The sequence below is a fragment of the Pongo pygmaeus genome, chromosome 13, assembly GCF_028885625.2.
Source record: "Pongo pygmaeus isolate AG05252 chromosome 13, NHGRI_mPonPyg2-v2.0_pri, whole genome shotgun sequence".
NCBI classification, from domain to species: Eukaryota; Metazoa; Chordata; class Mammalia; order Primates; family Hominidae; genus Pongo; species Pongo pygmaeus.
In genome coordinates, this window is record NC_072386.2 from 20,608,140 (window position 1) to 20,625,236 (window position 17,097).

At 44.6% G+C, this 17,097-nt stretch overlaps 1 protein-coding gene and 1 pseudogene across 13 annotated transcripts in view; both read right to left on the minus strand.

Moving 5' to 3' along the window:
• MELK (maternal embryonic leucine zipper kinase) overlaps nt 1-12,665 on the minus strand; it is a 99,022-nt gene extending 86,357 nt beyond the window's left edge. For 2 of the 13 annotated variants that reach the window (XM_063650156.1, XM_054502055.2), the window contains exons 1-4: nt 12,467-12,600; nt 5,288-5,386; nt 3,724-3,819; nt 1,753-1,838 (exon numbers count right to left, since the gene is read on the minus strand). In XM_063650156.1, the coding sequence (XP_063506226.1) occupies nt 1,753-1,838; nt 3,724-3,781 (144 nt within the window). In that variant the 5' untranslated portion in view covers nt 3,782-3,819; nt 5,288-5,386; nt 12,467-12,600. Of the gene's footprint in view, nt 1-1,752; nt 1,839-3,723; nt 3,820-5,287; nt 5,387-12,267 lie in introns of all 13 variants that reach the window. The other 11 variants (XM_063650158.1, XM_054502049.2, XM_054502052.1 and 8 more) reach the window with 10 other exon arrangements.
• Nucleotides 12,666-14,022: 1,357 nt separating this feature from the next.
• On the minus strand, nt 14,023-16,549 carry LOC129044744 (tigger transposable element-derived protein 1-like; annotated as a pseudogene).
• Nucleotides 16,550-17,097: the final 548 nt, after the last annotated feature.

The following is a 17,097-nucleotide window of genomic DNA, read 5'->3' on the forward strand; positions in this document are numbered from 1 at the left end:
CTGGGACTACAGGCATGCACAACCACACCTGGCTAATTTTTTTTTATTTTTTGTAGGGACAAGACTTGCCATATTGCCCAGGCTAGTCTCGAAATCCTGGCCTCAAGCAATCCTCTGGCCTCAGCTTCCAAAAGTGCTGGAATTACAGGGATGAGCCACCACACCCAACCAAAAATTATTTTTTATGTTTGATAATTAAGAACATTTACAAAATGTTAAGCTGGGAGTGGTGGCTCACGCCTGTAATCCCAGCACTTTAGGAGGCCGAGGTGGGTGGATCACTTGAGGTCAGGAGTTTGAGACCAGCCTGGCCAACATGATGAAATCCTGTCTCTACTGAAAATACAAAAATTAGCTGGACATGGTGGCACACGCCTGTAGTCCCAGCTACTCAGGTGGCTGAGACAGGAGAATCATTTGAACCCGGGAGGCAGAGGTTGCAGTGAGCCGAGATCGCGCCACTGCACTCCAGCCTGGTAACAGAGCAAGACTCCGTCTCAAAAAAAAAAGAATGGTAGAAGGAATTAGAAAAAAAAGATGACTCAAGGTGACTTCAAACACTGGAATGGGTATAGAAGCCCCAGAAAAAACATCAAAAGAGACAGGCTTTATCTCAACATAAAAAATAACTTTTTATACATTGTAGCCAAGACCACAAATTGAATGGGCTGCTTTAGGAGGTAACAAGCTGTTCCTCCTGGAAGAATTCACATAGAGGAAAAACAGGCTGATTAGGAAAAGGATTTAATTAGATAACTTCTAAAGCCATTTTGAATAAAACGCCGGGACAGGTCAAGTACAGTGGCTCACCCCTATATTCCCTGTACTTTGGGAAGCTGAGATGGTAAGACTGCTTGAGGCCAGGAGTTTGAGACCACACTGGGCAACAGAGTGAGTCTTTGTTTCTAGAAAAATGTTTAAAAATTAGCTGAGCATAGTGGCGTGTGCCTCTGGTCACAGCCACTCAGGAGGCTGAGGTGGGAGGATCACTTAAGCCCAGCAGGTACAGGCTGCAGTGAGCTGTGATTGTGCAACTGCACTCCAGCCTGGGCGACAAAGTGAGACTCTGTCTCAAAAAAAAAAACAAAACTAGGACGTAATATTTATCTATCTACCTATCTATAGTACCAAAATGATTTATATTTAGTATCATAAGAAAATAAAGATGGGGCCGGGCACGGTGCCTCACGCCTGTAATCCCAGCACTTTGGGAGGCCGAGGCGGGCGGATCACAAGGTCAGGAGATTGAGACCATCCTGGCTAACAAGGTAAAACCCCGTCTCTACTAAAAATACAAAAAATTAGCCGGGCATGGTGGTGGGCGCCTGTAGTCCCAGCTACTTGGGAGGCTGAGGCAGGAGAATGGCATGAACCCGGGAGGCGGAGCTTGCACTGAGCCAAGATCGCGCTACTGCACTCCAGCCTGGGCAACAAAGCAAGACTCTGTCTCAAAAAAAAAAAAAAAAAAAAAGAAAGAAAAGAAAAGAAGAAAGTTGGGACACATTAATATCCAGAAACACCTACAGATGGATGCTACAGACTTCAAATATGTGCCACTGCCCTGCATTAAAATCTGAAGAACAAAGTAATCCCTTCCCCCAGATTACTTCTTAAAACCACAGATCTATATGTTTTTTAAAAGCTATAAAAATATTATTCTAAGAGCAGTAACTAGAACATTAGAACAATTCAGGTTTTAATTCACAAAACTGATCTATAAGTAGACTATTTTTAAAATAAATTTAAACTTACCCCTAGTGTGTTTTTATCCATGATTTTTATAGCTACCATCTCTCCAGTAAGGATATGGCAGGCAAGTTTGACCTTTGCAAAGCCACCTAAGTAGGAAAACGTATTATGAAAGCATAAGCAAGGACTCAGGCACAAACACCTTTTTATATATAATAATTTTAAAAGACTCTATCAAGCCAAATTTTCCTAGAAGTTTGTGGCTTTTTTTTCCTGTTGCTTCTTGTTATCCAATGTCTAGCTGAAGGTTTTTGTTTTTACCATGATACTGTATCTCTAACTTTGTAATAAAAAAAAAAAAAACAGAACTCACTTTAGAAATCTGCTTTATGATTAACCCTGCAATTAAATTTCCTTTATAATTAACATTGCTAGAACACAATATAAAGTTGCTGAGGCCAAAGATAAATTATATGAAACTTCCACTCAGTTTTAAAACTTTGAAGCCGGGCACGGTGGCTCACGCCTGTAATCCCAGCACTTTGGGAGCCCGAGGCAAGCGGATCACAAGGTCAGGAGATTGAGACCATCCTGGCTAACACAGTGAAACCCCGTCTCTACTAAAAATACAAAAAATTAGCCTGGCATGGTGGCAGACGCCTGTAGTCCCAGCTACTCGGGAGGCTGAGGCAGGAGAATGGCGTGAACCCAGGAGATGGAGCTTGCAGTGAGCCGAGATCGCGCTACTGCACTCCAGCCTGGGTGACAGAGCGAGACTCCATCTCAAAAAAAAAAAAAACTTTGGCAATTATTTTTCAAAACTGGATCAAAAGCTGGATAAATGTCTCCACTCAGGCAGCTAAAAGAAATCTCCAAATTAACATTTCCAAAAAGAACTTCCTAGTAGTCTCTCCCATGGTCTTCTTCCTTTCAACAAAGGGCAACTCCATTTTCCCTCGTGCTTAGGCCAAAAACCCTGGAACCATCCTTAGCCCTTCTCTTTCTCTAGCACTCCAACCCATCAATAAATCCCATTGGCTCTGTCTTCAAAATATATCAGTGGTTACCTTGGGGGAAAGCAGGCAGGTACTCCCTGGAAATGGTCTATGTCTTGATCCACGCAGGGAATATACGGGTATGTGTATACATATATTTGTGTAAAACTCCACTGAGATTACTGCACTTTGCATATTTTACTATATGTTATACCTCAATAAAAACATACACACATACGTGTGTATATATGTGTGTGTGCAATGTCCCACCCCTTTCACTGCTTTTACTACATCACCCTCATCCACACCACCATCATCTCTAGCATCAACACCTGAATTATTGCAATAGTCTGCTAACATCTCCCTGCCTCTGCTCCTGCCCTCCTTCATCCAACCTTTTATCTACCAAGCAGCCACAGCAACTCTGTAAAAACAAAGGTCAGATTACCTCTTAACTCAAAACTCTCCAATGACTTTAATTCAGAATAAAAGTCAAGAAATAAAAGAAGGCCGGGTGCGGTGGCTCATGCCTGTAATCCCAGCACTTTGGAAGGCCGAGGCGGGCGGATCACGAGGTCAGGAGATGGAGACCATCCTAATTAACACGGTGAAACCCCGTCTCTACTAAAAATACAAAAAATTAGCCGGGCGTGGTGAGCGCCTGTAGTCCCAGCTACTCAGGAGGCTGAGGCAGGAGAATGGCATGAACCCGGGAGGCGGAGCTTGCAGTGAGCCGAGATCGCGCCACTGCACTCCAGCCTGGGCGACAGAGCGAGACTTCGTCTCAAAAAAAAAAAAAAAAAGAAAGAAAATATTTAGAATAAATTTATTATTTAGAATAGAAGTCAAAGTCCTTGCAATAACCTACAGGGCTTCTCCTATTATTCTCCTCTCTGCTTGCTCCACTTTTTCTTACTGAAGTAGGTAGAAGAATTGTTAAAACTGTATGGGTTAGACGAAAAAGCTCATGCCTACCTAAATAATCTATACTCTCAAATAGTTGATCTATCCACTGCCTCCAAAAAAAAATAACAATTACCTGTCCCAATAGTTTCATGTAATTCATAATATTTGAGAAGTTCATCATAATCTTTCATAGTCCTCTTGCAAGTTTATTTGGAATTAGAAAAAGAACCTAGAAGACAGAGAGTACATAATCAATAAAGGAAACAATACCAGATCATCTCCTCCATTCTTGTAACTGCAAATCTAAATAAGTCTTATGCATTTACATGATACTGAAAAAACTGATTATTGGCCATATGAAAAAAAGGATTCCTATCTCACACCATATACAAAAATGAATTCCAGATAAAGACTTAAAAAGTATGAAACATAAACCTTTAAAACTTTTTAAAGAATATTGTCATTATTTCAGGATAGGAGAGGATCACTTAAATAAAATACTACTAATAATAATGAAAAAATTCATATATTAAACAACATTAAAATTAAGAACTTCAGCTGGGCACAGTGGTGCATGTGTTGTCAGCCACTTGGGAGGACAGCTTGAGCCCAGGAGTTCGAGGCCAGCCTGGACAACATAGCAAGACGTCTCTAAAAAAAATAAAAATAAGCATTTCTATACATCCAAAGACACCATCAAAAAAAGAAAATCATAAATGTGAGAAGATACTTGCAACAAATATAGTAGTGGATGTACATAGAAAACACATAAACTCTGACAAAACAATAAGAAAAACTCAACAGCAAAATAAGCAAATGATACAAAAAACTTTTCTCAGCCGGGCATGGTGGCTCACGCCTGTAATCCCAGCACTTTGGGAGGCCAAGGCAGGCAGATCACGAAATCATAAGTTCGAGACCAGCCTGGCCAACATGGTGAAACCCCATCTCTACTAAAGATACAAAAAATTAGCCAAGCGTGGTGGCATTCACCTGTAATCCCAGCTACTTGGGAGGCTGATGTAGGAGAATCGCTTGAACCCGGGAGGTGGAGGTTGCAGTGAGCCGAGATCGTGCCATTGCACTCTAGCCTGGGCGAAATGGCCAGACTTTGTCTCAAAAAAAAAAAAAAAAAATTCTCAAAGAAACACAAATGGCCAACAAAAACATGAAAAAGGGAGTCCCTGAGCCTACTCTGGCTCGAGAGGCTGCCTGAAGAAAAAATAATTAAAAAAAAAAAAGACACGAAGCTGGGCAAGGTGGTGCACACCTGTAATCCCAGCACTTTGGGAGGCTGAGGCGGGTAGATCACCTGAGGTCAGGGTTCAAGACCAGCCTGACCAACATGACGAAATGTGTCTCTACTAAAAATATAAAAATTAGCCAGGCATGGTGGCAGGAGCCTGTAAGCCCAGCTACTTGGCAGGGTGAGGCAGGAGAATCGCTTGAACCTGGGAGGCGGCAGTTGCAGTAAGCTGAGATCGCGCCATTGCACTCCAGCCCAATCAACAAGAGTGAAACTCCGTCTCAAAAAAAAAGGCCGGGTGCGGTGGTGGCTCACGCCTGTAATCCCAGCACTTTGGGAGGCCAAGGCGGGTGGATCACAGGGTCAGGAAATGGAGACCATCCTGGCTAACACCATAAAACCCTGTCTCTGCTAAAACTATAAAAAATTAGCCAGAGGTGGTGGCACGCACCTGTAGTCCCAGCTACTCGGGAGGCTGAGGCAGGAGGCAGAGGTTGCAGTGAGCCGAGACCACGCCACTGCACTCCAGCCTGGGTAACAGAGCGAGATTCTGTCTCAAAAAAAAAAAAAAAAAGACATGAAAAAATTATCAGTAGTCATCAGGAAAACCCAAACTAAGACCCCAGTCATACACAATTTTATTATGTATATGATATGTATTTTATTATTATGCTTCACAACTTATGTGGGTTATATATACTGTTAATTATACATCAAATAATATATAAAAATTAGTTGTAAAAAAAATTAGGTAGATCTTATTGATTTTGTCTCCCTGAGTTTTAAAATTAAGTAGTTTATTTTAAAAAACCATAGAAATGAGTAGGGCCCTGTTATGCACATTAATATACAAAGTCACACTCATACCATCTCTGTCTTACTTGTGGAAAATACCCTCCTGGTTGACTTTTAGAGATCAGCTGTGTGTCTGGAAGAACTGCTAATGCAGTTCTAGAAAACTCTTGAATTTGCTCTTATTCATTCATTTATTCATACAGATATTTACTGAGCACCTATGATATGCCAAACCTGCCCTTGGCACTAGGGCTATAATGGAGAAGAAATGTGATTCTGCCCTCATGGAGTGTATATTCTAGTGGAGAAGACAAAAGGCAAGTAAGTAGACAACAAATTAATAATTATAATTTATAGGCCGGGTGCGGAGGCTCACGCCTATAATCCCAGCACTTTGGGAGGCCGGGGTGGGCAGATCACGAGGTCAGGAGTTCAAGACCAGCCTGGCCAACATAGCAAAACTCGGTCTCTACTTAAAAATACAAAAAATTAGGCCGGGCACAGTGGCTCACATCTGTAATCCCAGCACTTTGGGAGGCCGGGGTGGGCGGATCACGAGGTCAGGAGTTTGAGACCAGTCTGACCAACATGGCGAAACCCCATCTCTACTAAAAATACAAAATTAGCCGGGTGTGGTGGCATATGCCTGTAATCCCAGCTACTCGGGAGGCTGAGGCAGGAGAATAGCTTGAACCCAGGAGACGGAGGTTGTGGTGAGCTGAGCTCGCGCCACTGCACTCCAGCCTGGGCAGCAAGAGCGAAATTCCATCTCACAAAAATAAATAAATAAATAAATTAGCCAGGCCTTGTGGTGTGCGCCTGCAATCCCAGCTACTTGGGAGGCTGAGGCAGGAGAATTGCTTGAACCCGGGAGGCAGAGGTTGCAGTGAGCCAAGATCACGCCACTGCACTCCAGCCTGGGCGACAAAGCAAGATTCTGTCTCAAAAAACTAATAATTACTATTATTATTATCTATAATAAATACTGAAATAAAAATAAGCAACAGTGGTTTCTGAGAAGGTAACATTTAAGCCAAGCTCTAATTCAAAGGATGAGAATTGAGAAAAATCAGCCCTGCCAGTAATCAGACTGTGATACTCCTATCAAAACTTGAACAATGGTTTCAATAGAATCTGAACATAACCATGTAAACAATGTTTCCATACAAGGTTGTTAAAATAAAGATCCTTTATTTGGCTGACTTCATTGTCTTCAATGACATCCTCAGCCCCACCTCATTCTTCCCTCATTCTGCCCCTTTCAACTCACTCTGAGACTACCCAAAATTCTCAAGAGTATGGTTTCTCCTGCTGCAGCAAACTAAATACATCTAATGATTTTTACTACAGATGTGGTCTTTGGTCTGTAGGCCTTAACAGTCATAGCCCACAAAGAATTAGAGGGAGAATATTCCAGAAAGAGGGAATTTAGGTGCAAAGATCCTAGAGGAAGTAAAAGTTGACAGGTACTGAACTGAGGCGGCTTTTAGACGTAACAGGTGATGGAAATGCAGCTCTGAAGCTGGGACAATTGGTTAGCCATGAGGTGAAGGAAAAAAAAAAAACACATTGGATCTCTATCTCACACCATACAAAATCAGTAACAGTTGTAAAGACTTAAGAGCAAAAGACAAATATTTGAAATGTTGAAAACATAGATAGCTAAGGTCTTACCCATACCAAACCTACAGCTAGGAGTGGCAAAAGGAAGAAGCATAACGATAGCTGGGCATGGTGGCTCATGTCTGTAATCCCAGCAATTTGGGAGGCCAAGGCAGGAAGATTGCTTGAGGCCTGGAGTACAAAACAAGCCAGGGCAATATAGCAAGACCTTGTCTCTACTAAAAACAAAAAACGGCCAGGCGCGGTGGCTCACTCACACTTGTAATCCCAGCACTTTGGGAGGCTGAGGCGGGCGGATCACCTGAGGTCGGGAGTTTGAGACCAGCCTGACCAACATGGAGAAACCCCGTCTCTACTAAAAATATAAAAAATTAGCCAGGCGTGGTGGCCCATGCCTGTAATCCCAGCTACTAGGGAGGCTGAGGCAGGAGAATCACTTGAACCCGGGAAGCAGAGGTTGCGGTGAGCCGAGATTGCGCCACTGCACTCCAGCCTGGGTAACGAGCGAAGCTATGTCTCAAAAAAATAAATAAAAATTAAAAATTTAAGAACTAGTCGAAGCCAGGTGCAGTGGCTCACGCCTGTAATCCCAGCACTTTGGGCGGCTGAGGTGGGTGGATCACTTGAGGCCAGGAGTCGCGTGCCACCACTCCTGGCTAGTTTGTGTTTGTTCGTTTGAGATGGAGTCTCGCTCTGGTGCCCCGGCTGCAGTGCAGTAGTGCGATCTCAGCTCACTGCCACCTCCGCCTCCCAGGTTCAAGCTATTTTCCTGCCTCAGCCTCCCAAGAAGCTGGGACTACAGGCGAACAACACCACACCCTGCTAATTTTTGTATTTTTAGTAGAGACAGGGTTTCGCCATGTTAGCCAGGCTGGTCTCAGACTCCTGACCTCAAGTGATCCACCCTCCTTGGCCTCCCAAAGTGCTGGGATTACAGGCATGAGCCATCGCCCTGGCCAAGCAAGCCTGTTTAAGCCTCAAATTGATGAGTGGCAAGTGCCACGTAAACTACCTTCAAATTCTCTGTTCTTCACCCTGCCTTTACGCAGAACTGAGTGACTAGCATGTTACTAAGCCTTAATAATGGCCATGAATTTGAAAGACCTAGAGTGTGAGTTCGACCTCAGAAGTGTGGTGAGCTTATAAAGGAAGACAGAGCTTAATAAGAGAAGGCCCTTCATACAATGATGAGTAGTCTTCTTAAAACTGAGGTGGAAAAAAAATCTGAATGAAGTTATCAGAACCCCAAGAGCCACAAAGGACATTTTAAAAATATCATTTTTCTATGCCTGAAACACTGATTCCATGAATCATTTTACTTGGAGAGAAAAAGAAAATTATTATCAGCAAGTAAAAAGCCAGCTGGGTACAGTGGCTCCTGCCTGTAATCCTAGCACTTTGGGAGGCCAAGGCAGGTGGATCACCTGAGGTCAGGAGTTCGAGACCAGCCTGACCAACATGCAGAAACCCCGTCTCTAATAAAAATACAAAAATTAGCGAGGCATGGTGGCGCACACCTGTAATCCTAGCTGCTAGGGAGGCTGAGGAAGGAGAATTGCTTGAACCCAGGAGGTGGAGGTTGCAGTGACCTGCGATCACGCCACTGCACTCTAGCCTGCACGACAGGAGTGAGACTCCATCTCAAAAACAAACAAACAAAAATTTGGTCAATGAATAGAAAACTAGAGCAGAAGCTTTAGAAGGAAAAATATCAACACTCAAGAAAAAAATTAAATCGGCTTTAAAAAACAGGGTTCAGTCTTCAACATCAAAGCAGAAATAGCACACAAAAAGATAACATGCAAAAAGACATTCCGATAAAATAAACAATATTAAGCCATTTCCTAGGAAGAGATCACACTGGACCCAACTTAATAAGTAGGTTGAATATTTAACCTAACGAAATCTGCATGAACAGGGTAGGCAAACATTAGAAGAAGCAAGGTCAGGTCCCAGTGCTGAGGGAAAATTGTTGATAGAAAATGAAACATTCTGCTTCCACTGGAGTAGAAAAAGTTACTCAAGGCAAGGAGATACCACAGAGGACAAATTTATTCTCACTGGGCACCTGAAGGCACAGGATTAAATACTTTAAACAGCAACACTAATTCAGAAATATCTTAAAGGGCATTTGTCAGTGGGGCAAATGTGGGGATAAACTGGAACCTCATCCTAAAAACAAACAGGAACCATAGGACTAAGAAATTCCAAAAGGCAATAAAAACAGTAAAAGTATAGAGGTCAACCTAAGGCTCAGAAATCTTTGGAATCCTGATACAGGAGAAGAAACAGAGCAGGAGAATGGAAATGGAGGCGCACTGGACTATAAATCTGAATGCACATGTTTACATTCCATGCAAAGGACTGGGCTATTTCAAATTTTGTCACTCAGAAAGAGAAAGCAATTTGTAAAATGCTGGAATTCACTTCCCAGATTAGGGATTTAAGAGTGTCATAATTAACTTAATAGACTTCTCCTAAAAGAGTTATAAATTTATAAACATCCCAGTCATGGCCTCTGGAAAACTAGAAGAGATGGGCAAGTTGTCCATTTAACAACTAAGGTAAGACTGAAGCCATGCACTTTTTTTTTCTTTCTTTCTTCCATTTTCTCTATCTACCCCCTTCTCTCAAATTACACCATGTCTTTGGATGAGTAATACCAATGTAGGCCTAGATTATAGCTACTGAATCAAGGCAATATCGTTGTTGCTGCTGTATGAGAAAACTGGTGCTTACATTACAAACTGCTACACTAATAGCAGATTATACTTGATTTGTAAATCTTTGTGAATGTGGAGCTGGTTCTAAATATTCTCATGTGCCCTGTTTATCCTCTAGAGTTTGTTAATATAGAATACAGAAAAGCCTTGGGAACAGAGTCACCCAACTTTGTAGCTGCTGAAGGAGGTATATTATCAGTCAATGTGGAAGACAGCCTCTCAACTGTGAATAATGAAGAAGGAAATTAGACCCCAATCAGACACCTGAGTGCCCTTCTGGGCTTGACTAAATAAATAGAAGAATTGGGGGTATATATAATTGAGTTTGTTTTTTTGTTTTTTTTTTTTGAGACAGAGTCTCACTCTGTCACCCAGGCTGGAGTGCAGTGGTGTAATCTCGGTTCACTGCAACCTCTGCCCTCCGAGTTCAAGCAATTCTGCCTCAGCCTCCCGAGTAGCTGGGATTACAGGTGTGTGCCACCATGCCCGGCTAATTTTTTTGTATTTTTAGTAAAGACGGGGTTTCACCATCTTGGCCAGGCTGGTCTTGAACTCCTGACGTCACAATCCACCCGCCTCGGCCTCCCAAAGTGCTGGGATTACAGGCGTGAGCCACCGCACCCGGCCTATAATTGGAGTCTTTAACTTCTCAGAAGAGCAAGGAATTGGGATAATGAGAAGACGTTTATGGTTAAATTTCAAAGGATAGCAACAAATTGGGGGCATTTTTTAACAATATTATTTGGGCTATTCTATTACTTGCCGCATAAATACATTTACCTTATCTACAGAGCTTGGAAAGACACTGATGCTGAGGATAATTTCAAACAGGAAGTAGAATACAGAATGGTTTTTTGGGTTTTGGGTTTTGTCTGTTTATTTGCTTGAGACAGGGTCTCGTTCTGTCACCTAGGCTGGAGTGCAATAGCTAGATCTCGGCTCACCGCAACCTCCGACTCCTGGGTTCCAGTGATGCTCGTGCCTCAGCCTCCCCAGTCGCTGGGATTACAGGCATGCACCACCATGCCCGGTTAATTTTTTTTTTTTTTTTTTTTTTTGTATTTTTAGTAGAGACGGGGTTTCGCCATGTTGGCCAGGCTGGTCTAGAACTCCTGGCCTCACGTGATCCGCCCACCTCGGCCTCCCCAAGTGCTGGGATTACAAGCGTGAGCCACCACGCCGGGCTCAGAATGGTTTATAATGTGGCCTGTAACACATTTAATTAGCATCCTGCCCTGCTCCCTTGCAAAGGCTTCTGGGAGCACCAACAATGAGGCACTCATTGGGATTGATCTGCCCATCTAGTTGGTCCATAGTAATCACACAGAAAGGACAGACCCTTGGGAGAAACAAGCCCACGAAGGCCCAGTAAGGGCTTTTCTGATTTTTCTGACTTTCTAGCCAGACTCCATAGGAAACAGAAACCAAAATATAAACCAAAGTTAGGAACACTGGCCTCTAAGCAACAATCTAGGCTCCTGATACTCACCTCATTCCACTAACAAAGGAGAAATACCAAAGGTAATTACCGGTCCTAAGTGCTATGGACCCGATTCCTCTCTTGGGCAGCCTTCCCTGAGTCTACCCTTTCCAGCTCCCACAACCCTACACCAGGTTTCTTGGTGGGAGCAACCCTGCTGCTCCTATTACTGATACAGCATTCGGTGAAAATTCCCCTTTTAGGCCGGGCGCGGTGGCTCACGCCTGTAACCCCAGCACTTTGGGAAGCCAAGGCGGGCGGATCACCTGAGGACACGAGCTGGAGACCAGCCTGGCCAACATGGTGAAACCCCGTCTCTACTAAAAATACAAAAAATGAGCCGGGCGTGGTGGCGGATGTCTGTAATCCCAGCTACTCGGGAGGCTGAGGCAGGAGAATCGTTTAAACTTGGGAGGCGGAGGTTGCGGTGAGCCGAGATCACGCCATTGCACTCCAGCCTGGGCAACAAGAGCAAAACTCCGTCTTGAAGAAAAAGAAAAAAAAAATTCCCCTTTTAGTGTGAGCCTCTGAAGCCACTACTTTGCCGGGATGATAGGAGAGGATGGATTTGGACTCTGAAAAGGTAGTGATAACACATCTCCTTTTTTATTGGACTGCCCCAGTAAACTGAGTTGTACAAACAGAAAAAACTCGAAACCCTTCTGTCAACTTTTTTCGCGGGGAAGAGTCACGGAAACGAAACGGGAAATGGGAATTCACACCTATTGCAGCCTCCTAGGTGGCAAACGCTTGGCCTGAACACCTCTTCAATAACCCTGTTAAGTAGACACGGTCATTATCCCCACTTACGCAGGAGAAAACCCAGGGTCGGAAAGGTCAAATATCTTATCCAGGGAACAGGGCTGGTGAAGCGCGGGGCTCCGATGAAATCCTCCAGTCTCCCGAGAGCCAGGAGCAAACTGGGTTTGGGCCGCTGGGCCCCGCACAGCCCAGACCCCAGCCATCAACCCATCAACTGCGACTGCGGCGGGCAGGCGGAAGAACTGACCTGAGGGGCGGAGGGCACGGCGGGGCGGCGCCCGACAGAAGGACAGGGGCCTGCTGTCCTGAGAGAAGCGGCTGGTACAGCGTTCGTAAGAATCTTTTCGAACGCCGGGTTGTGGCCGCTTCCGCCCGCCAAAGGGAATCAAATCTCCCGGGCCGGAAGGGGCGGGGGCGCGGCGGGGGCGCGCGCGGCGCCGGATCCCAGGGAAGCTGACGCGCACGGCAGGCGGGGGCGCGCACAGTGCCGCGGGGTTCTCACCGGGGCAACGGCTCGAGGAGGTCGCCGTGGAGCCCTGAAAGGGATGGCCGGGAGGTCCAATGGGCTGCGAGGGGTGACTTGAGGCCTTGGTCTTGCTCCGGAGGGCACGTGATGATTTTCCAGGTGGCGTGGATATGCCAAGTCTCCACAGAACCCAACTTTCTTACGTTCTCTTCCTAAAATTGACGTGCCCTCTGGCAGTCACAGTTCTCATTTTCGTCCTCCCTTGCCCACTGGCCGTTCTCCCACCCAGCAAAGACAGGAATACCTCCCCCTCTCCAAAATGTGTTGCCACGAGAAATAAGAACCCCAGTAGCTGGGACTACAGGCACACGCCACCATGCCTGGCTAAATTATTTGTGGGTAGAGACGGGAGCTCGCTATGTTGGCCAGGCTGGTCTCGAACTCCTGGCCTCAAGCGATCCTCCCGCCTCAGCCTCCCAAAGTGCTGGGATTACAGGCGTGAGCCACTGTATCCGGCCCAGAAAATCTTTAGACAAATTAAACTTTACAGAGTTGAATTGACCGAAGAATGAGTCCAAAATCCAGCAATCCCTGGAACCAAAATAGATTCAGAGTGATTCGGGCTGCCATATGTTCAAATAACCTTTATGGACAGAGAAAGGAAAATGACTTACAGAAATTGCAGTCAAGTATGGAAACAGCTGGATTGGTTGCAACTCAACCTCTGACTATTTTGAGCACTGTTTAAACAGTTGGCCACCTGTGATTGGCCAAAACTCTGCTGCTGTGCTTGACTGAGACTCGCTACCTGTTACAAGGTTACAGTCTCTTTACACGTTTACAATTGTAGTTGTCTACAATTCACTATGTATGGAGAAACTGTTAGGCCAGGTGCAAAGGCTCACATCTATAATCCCAGCACTTTGGTGGGGGGCGGGGGCAGATCATTTGGGGTCAGGAGTTTGAGACCAGCCTGACCAACATGATGAAACCCTGTCTCTACTAAAAATACAAAAAATTAGCCAGGCGTGGTGGCGCGTGCCTATAATCCCAGCTACTCAGGAGGTAGAGGCAGGAGAATCTCTTGATTCTCTCTGCTGGGAGACAGAGGTTGCAGTGAGCAGAGATCGTGCCACCGCACTCCAGGCTGGGCAACAGAGCAAGACTCCATCTCAAAAAAAGAAAGAGAGAAAGAGAAGGAAGGAAGGAGGGAAGGAAGGAAGGAAAAAGAAAGAAAGAAAGGGAGAGAAAGAAATTGTTAGTCTGAACTTAAAATGCAAAAGGAGGCAGCTTTAGGCTAAACTTAATTTAACATGGTCATCTGAATCTTCAGCAAATCATAATCTTTTTGCTGGTGGAGGGTCTTGCCTCCATGCTGCTGAGTGATCAGGGTGGTGGTTGCTAAACGTTGGGATGGCTGTGGCAATTTCCTAAAATAAAACAACAATGCTGCATCGATGGACACTTCCTTTCATGAAAGATTTCTCTGTAGCATGTGATGCTGTGTGATACCATTTTATCCACAATAGGACTGCCTTCAAAATTAGTTCTCTGAAACCTTGCCACTGCCTTATCAACAAAGTTTATGGAATATTCTAAATCTTTTGTTGTTATTTCAGCAATGATCACAGCATCTTCACCAAGAGGAGATGCCATCTCAAGAAAGCACTCTCTGCTCATCTGTAAGAAGAAACTCCCCATCTATTCAAGTTGGATCATGAGATTGCAGCAGTTCAGTCACATATTCAGGCTTCACTTCCAATTCTAGTTCTCTTGCTGTTTCCACCAAATCTACAGTTACTTCCACAAGTGAAGTCTTGAACCCCTCAAAGTCATCCATGAGGGTTGGAATTAATTTCTTCCAAACTCCTGTTAATGTTGATATGGTGACCTCTTCCCATAAATCATAAATGTTCTTTTTTTTTTTTTTGGAGATGGAGTCTCACTCTGTCACCCAGGCTGGAGTGCAGTGGCATGATCTCGGCTCACTGCAAGCTCCGCCTTCTGGGTTCACGCCATTCTCCTGCCTCAGCCTCCTGAGTAGCTGGGACTACAGGCGCCCGCCACCACGCCCGGCTAATTTTTTTGTATTTTTAGTAGAGACGGGGTTTCACCGTGTTAGCCAGGATGGTCTCGATCTCCTGACCTCATGATCCGCCCACCTCAGCCTCCCAAAGTGCTGGGATTACAGGCATGAGCAGCAGCGCCTGGCCGTAAATGTTCTTAATAACATCTAGAAGAGTTAATTCTTTCCAGAAGGCTTCCAGTTTACTTTGCCCAGATCCAGCATAAAATCACTATCTATGGCAGCTGTAACCTCACAAAATGTATTTCGTAAATAAAATGACTTGACAGTCAAAATCACTCCTTAATCTATGGCCTACAGAATGGATGTTGTGTTAGCAGACATCCAAACAACATTCATTTCCTTGTACATCTCCATCAGAGCTCGTGGGTGACTAGGGGCATTATCAATGAGCATTACTATTTTGAAAGGAATCTTTTTTTCTTAGAAGTAGGTCTCAAAAGTGGGCTTAAGGTATGCTGTAAACCTTAGCCAGCTGTGGCGGCATGTGCTGGTAATACCAGCTATTCAGGAGGCTGAGGCAGAAGGATCACTGGAGCCCAAGAGTTCGAGGTTACTGTGAGCTGTAATTACGTCACTGCATTCCAGCATGGGTGGCAGAGACCCTGCCTCAAAAAAACAAACAAACAAACAAACAAAAAAGATATTCAGTAAACCATAGTATAAACAGTTATACTGTCATCTAGGTTTGTTGTTCCATTTATAGAACACAGGCAGAGTAGATTCAGCATAATTCATAAGGGCTCTGGGATTTTCAGACTGGCAAATGCGCACTGGCTTCAACTCCAAGTCACCAGCTGCATTAGCTCCTAACAAGAGAGTCAACCTGTCCTTTGAAGATTTGAAGCTAGGCATTGACTTCTTCTCTTTAGCTAAGAAAGTTCTAGATGGCTCCTCTTCCAACCTAGAACTATTTCCTCTACATTGAAAATCTGTTATTCAGTGGAGCCCCCTTCATCAATGATCTTAGCCAAATCTTCTGTATAACTTGCTGCAGCTTCTACATCAGCACTTGCTGCTTCACTGTGCATGTTTATATTACAGAGACAGCTTTTTTTTTCTTCTTTTTTTTTTTTGAGACGGAGTTTCGCTCTTGTTGCCCAGGCTGGAGTGCGATGGCGCCATCTCGGCTCGCCGCAAACTCGCCCTTCCAGGTTCAAGTGATTCTCCTGCCTCAGCCTCCCAAGTAGCTGGGATTACAGGCATGCACCACCACGCCCGGCTAATTTTGTATTTTTGGTAGAGATGACGTTTCTCCATGTTGGTCGGGCTGGTCTCAAACTCCCCACCTCAGTTGATCCGCCCGCCTCGGCCTCCCAAAGTGCTGGGAATACAGGCGTGAGCCACCGCACCCAGCCTACAGCTTCTTTCCTTAAATCTCATGAACCGACCTCTGCTAGCTTCCAACTTTTCTTCTGCAGCTTCCTCACCTCTCCCAGGCTTCACAGAATTGAGGAGAATTGTGGCCTTGCTTTGGATTAGGCTTTGGCTCAAGGAATTTTGTGTCTGGTTTGATCTTCTTTCCAGACTACTATCTATCAGCAGTAAGGCTGTTTCGCATTCTTATCACTCACGTGTTCAGTGGAGTAGCACTTTTAATTTTCTTCAAGAACTTTTCCTTTGCATTCACAATTTGGCTAATTATTTGGCACAAGAGGCTTCCCTTTCAGCCTATCAGCTTTGGACATGCCTTCCTCACTAAGCTTAATCATTTCTAGCTTTTTATTTCAAGTGACAGATGTGTGACTTTTCCTTTCACTTGAACACTTAGAGGCCATTGTAGGGTTATGAATTGGCTTAATTTCAACATTGTTGTGTCTCAGGGAATAGGAACGCCTGAGGAGAGGGAAAGAGACAGGGAACAGTCAGCCAGTGAAGCAGTCAGAACACACACAATATTTATCAATTAAGTTTGCAGTCTAATTACGGGTATAGTTCATGGTACCCTAAAACAGTTACAAGAAGAGCTTGTAACTCTCGGATCACTGGTCCGCTGGGCAGGCTCATGCCTGTAATCCCAGTACTTTGGGAGACAGAGGTGGGCAGATCATGAGGTTAGGAGTTCAAGACCAGCCTGACCAACACGGTGAAACCCCATCTCTACTAAAAATACAAAATTAGCCAGGCATGGTGGCGCATACCTGTAATCCTAGCTACTTGGGAAGCTGAGGCAGGAGAATCACTTGAACCCAGGAGGCAGAAGTTGCAGTGACCCAAGATCGCGCCATTGCACTCCAGCCTGGACAAAAAGAGTGAAACTCCATCTCAAAAGAAAAAAAAAAAAAAGAGTCACTAACTGGGTAGATCAGGCCATTTGGGATGTAAC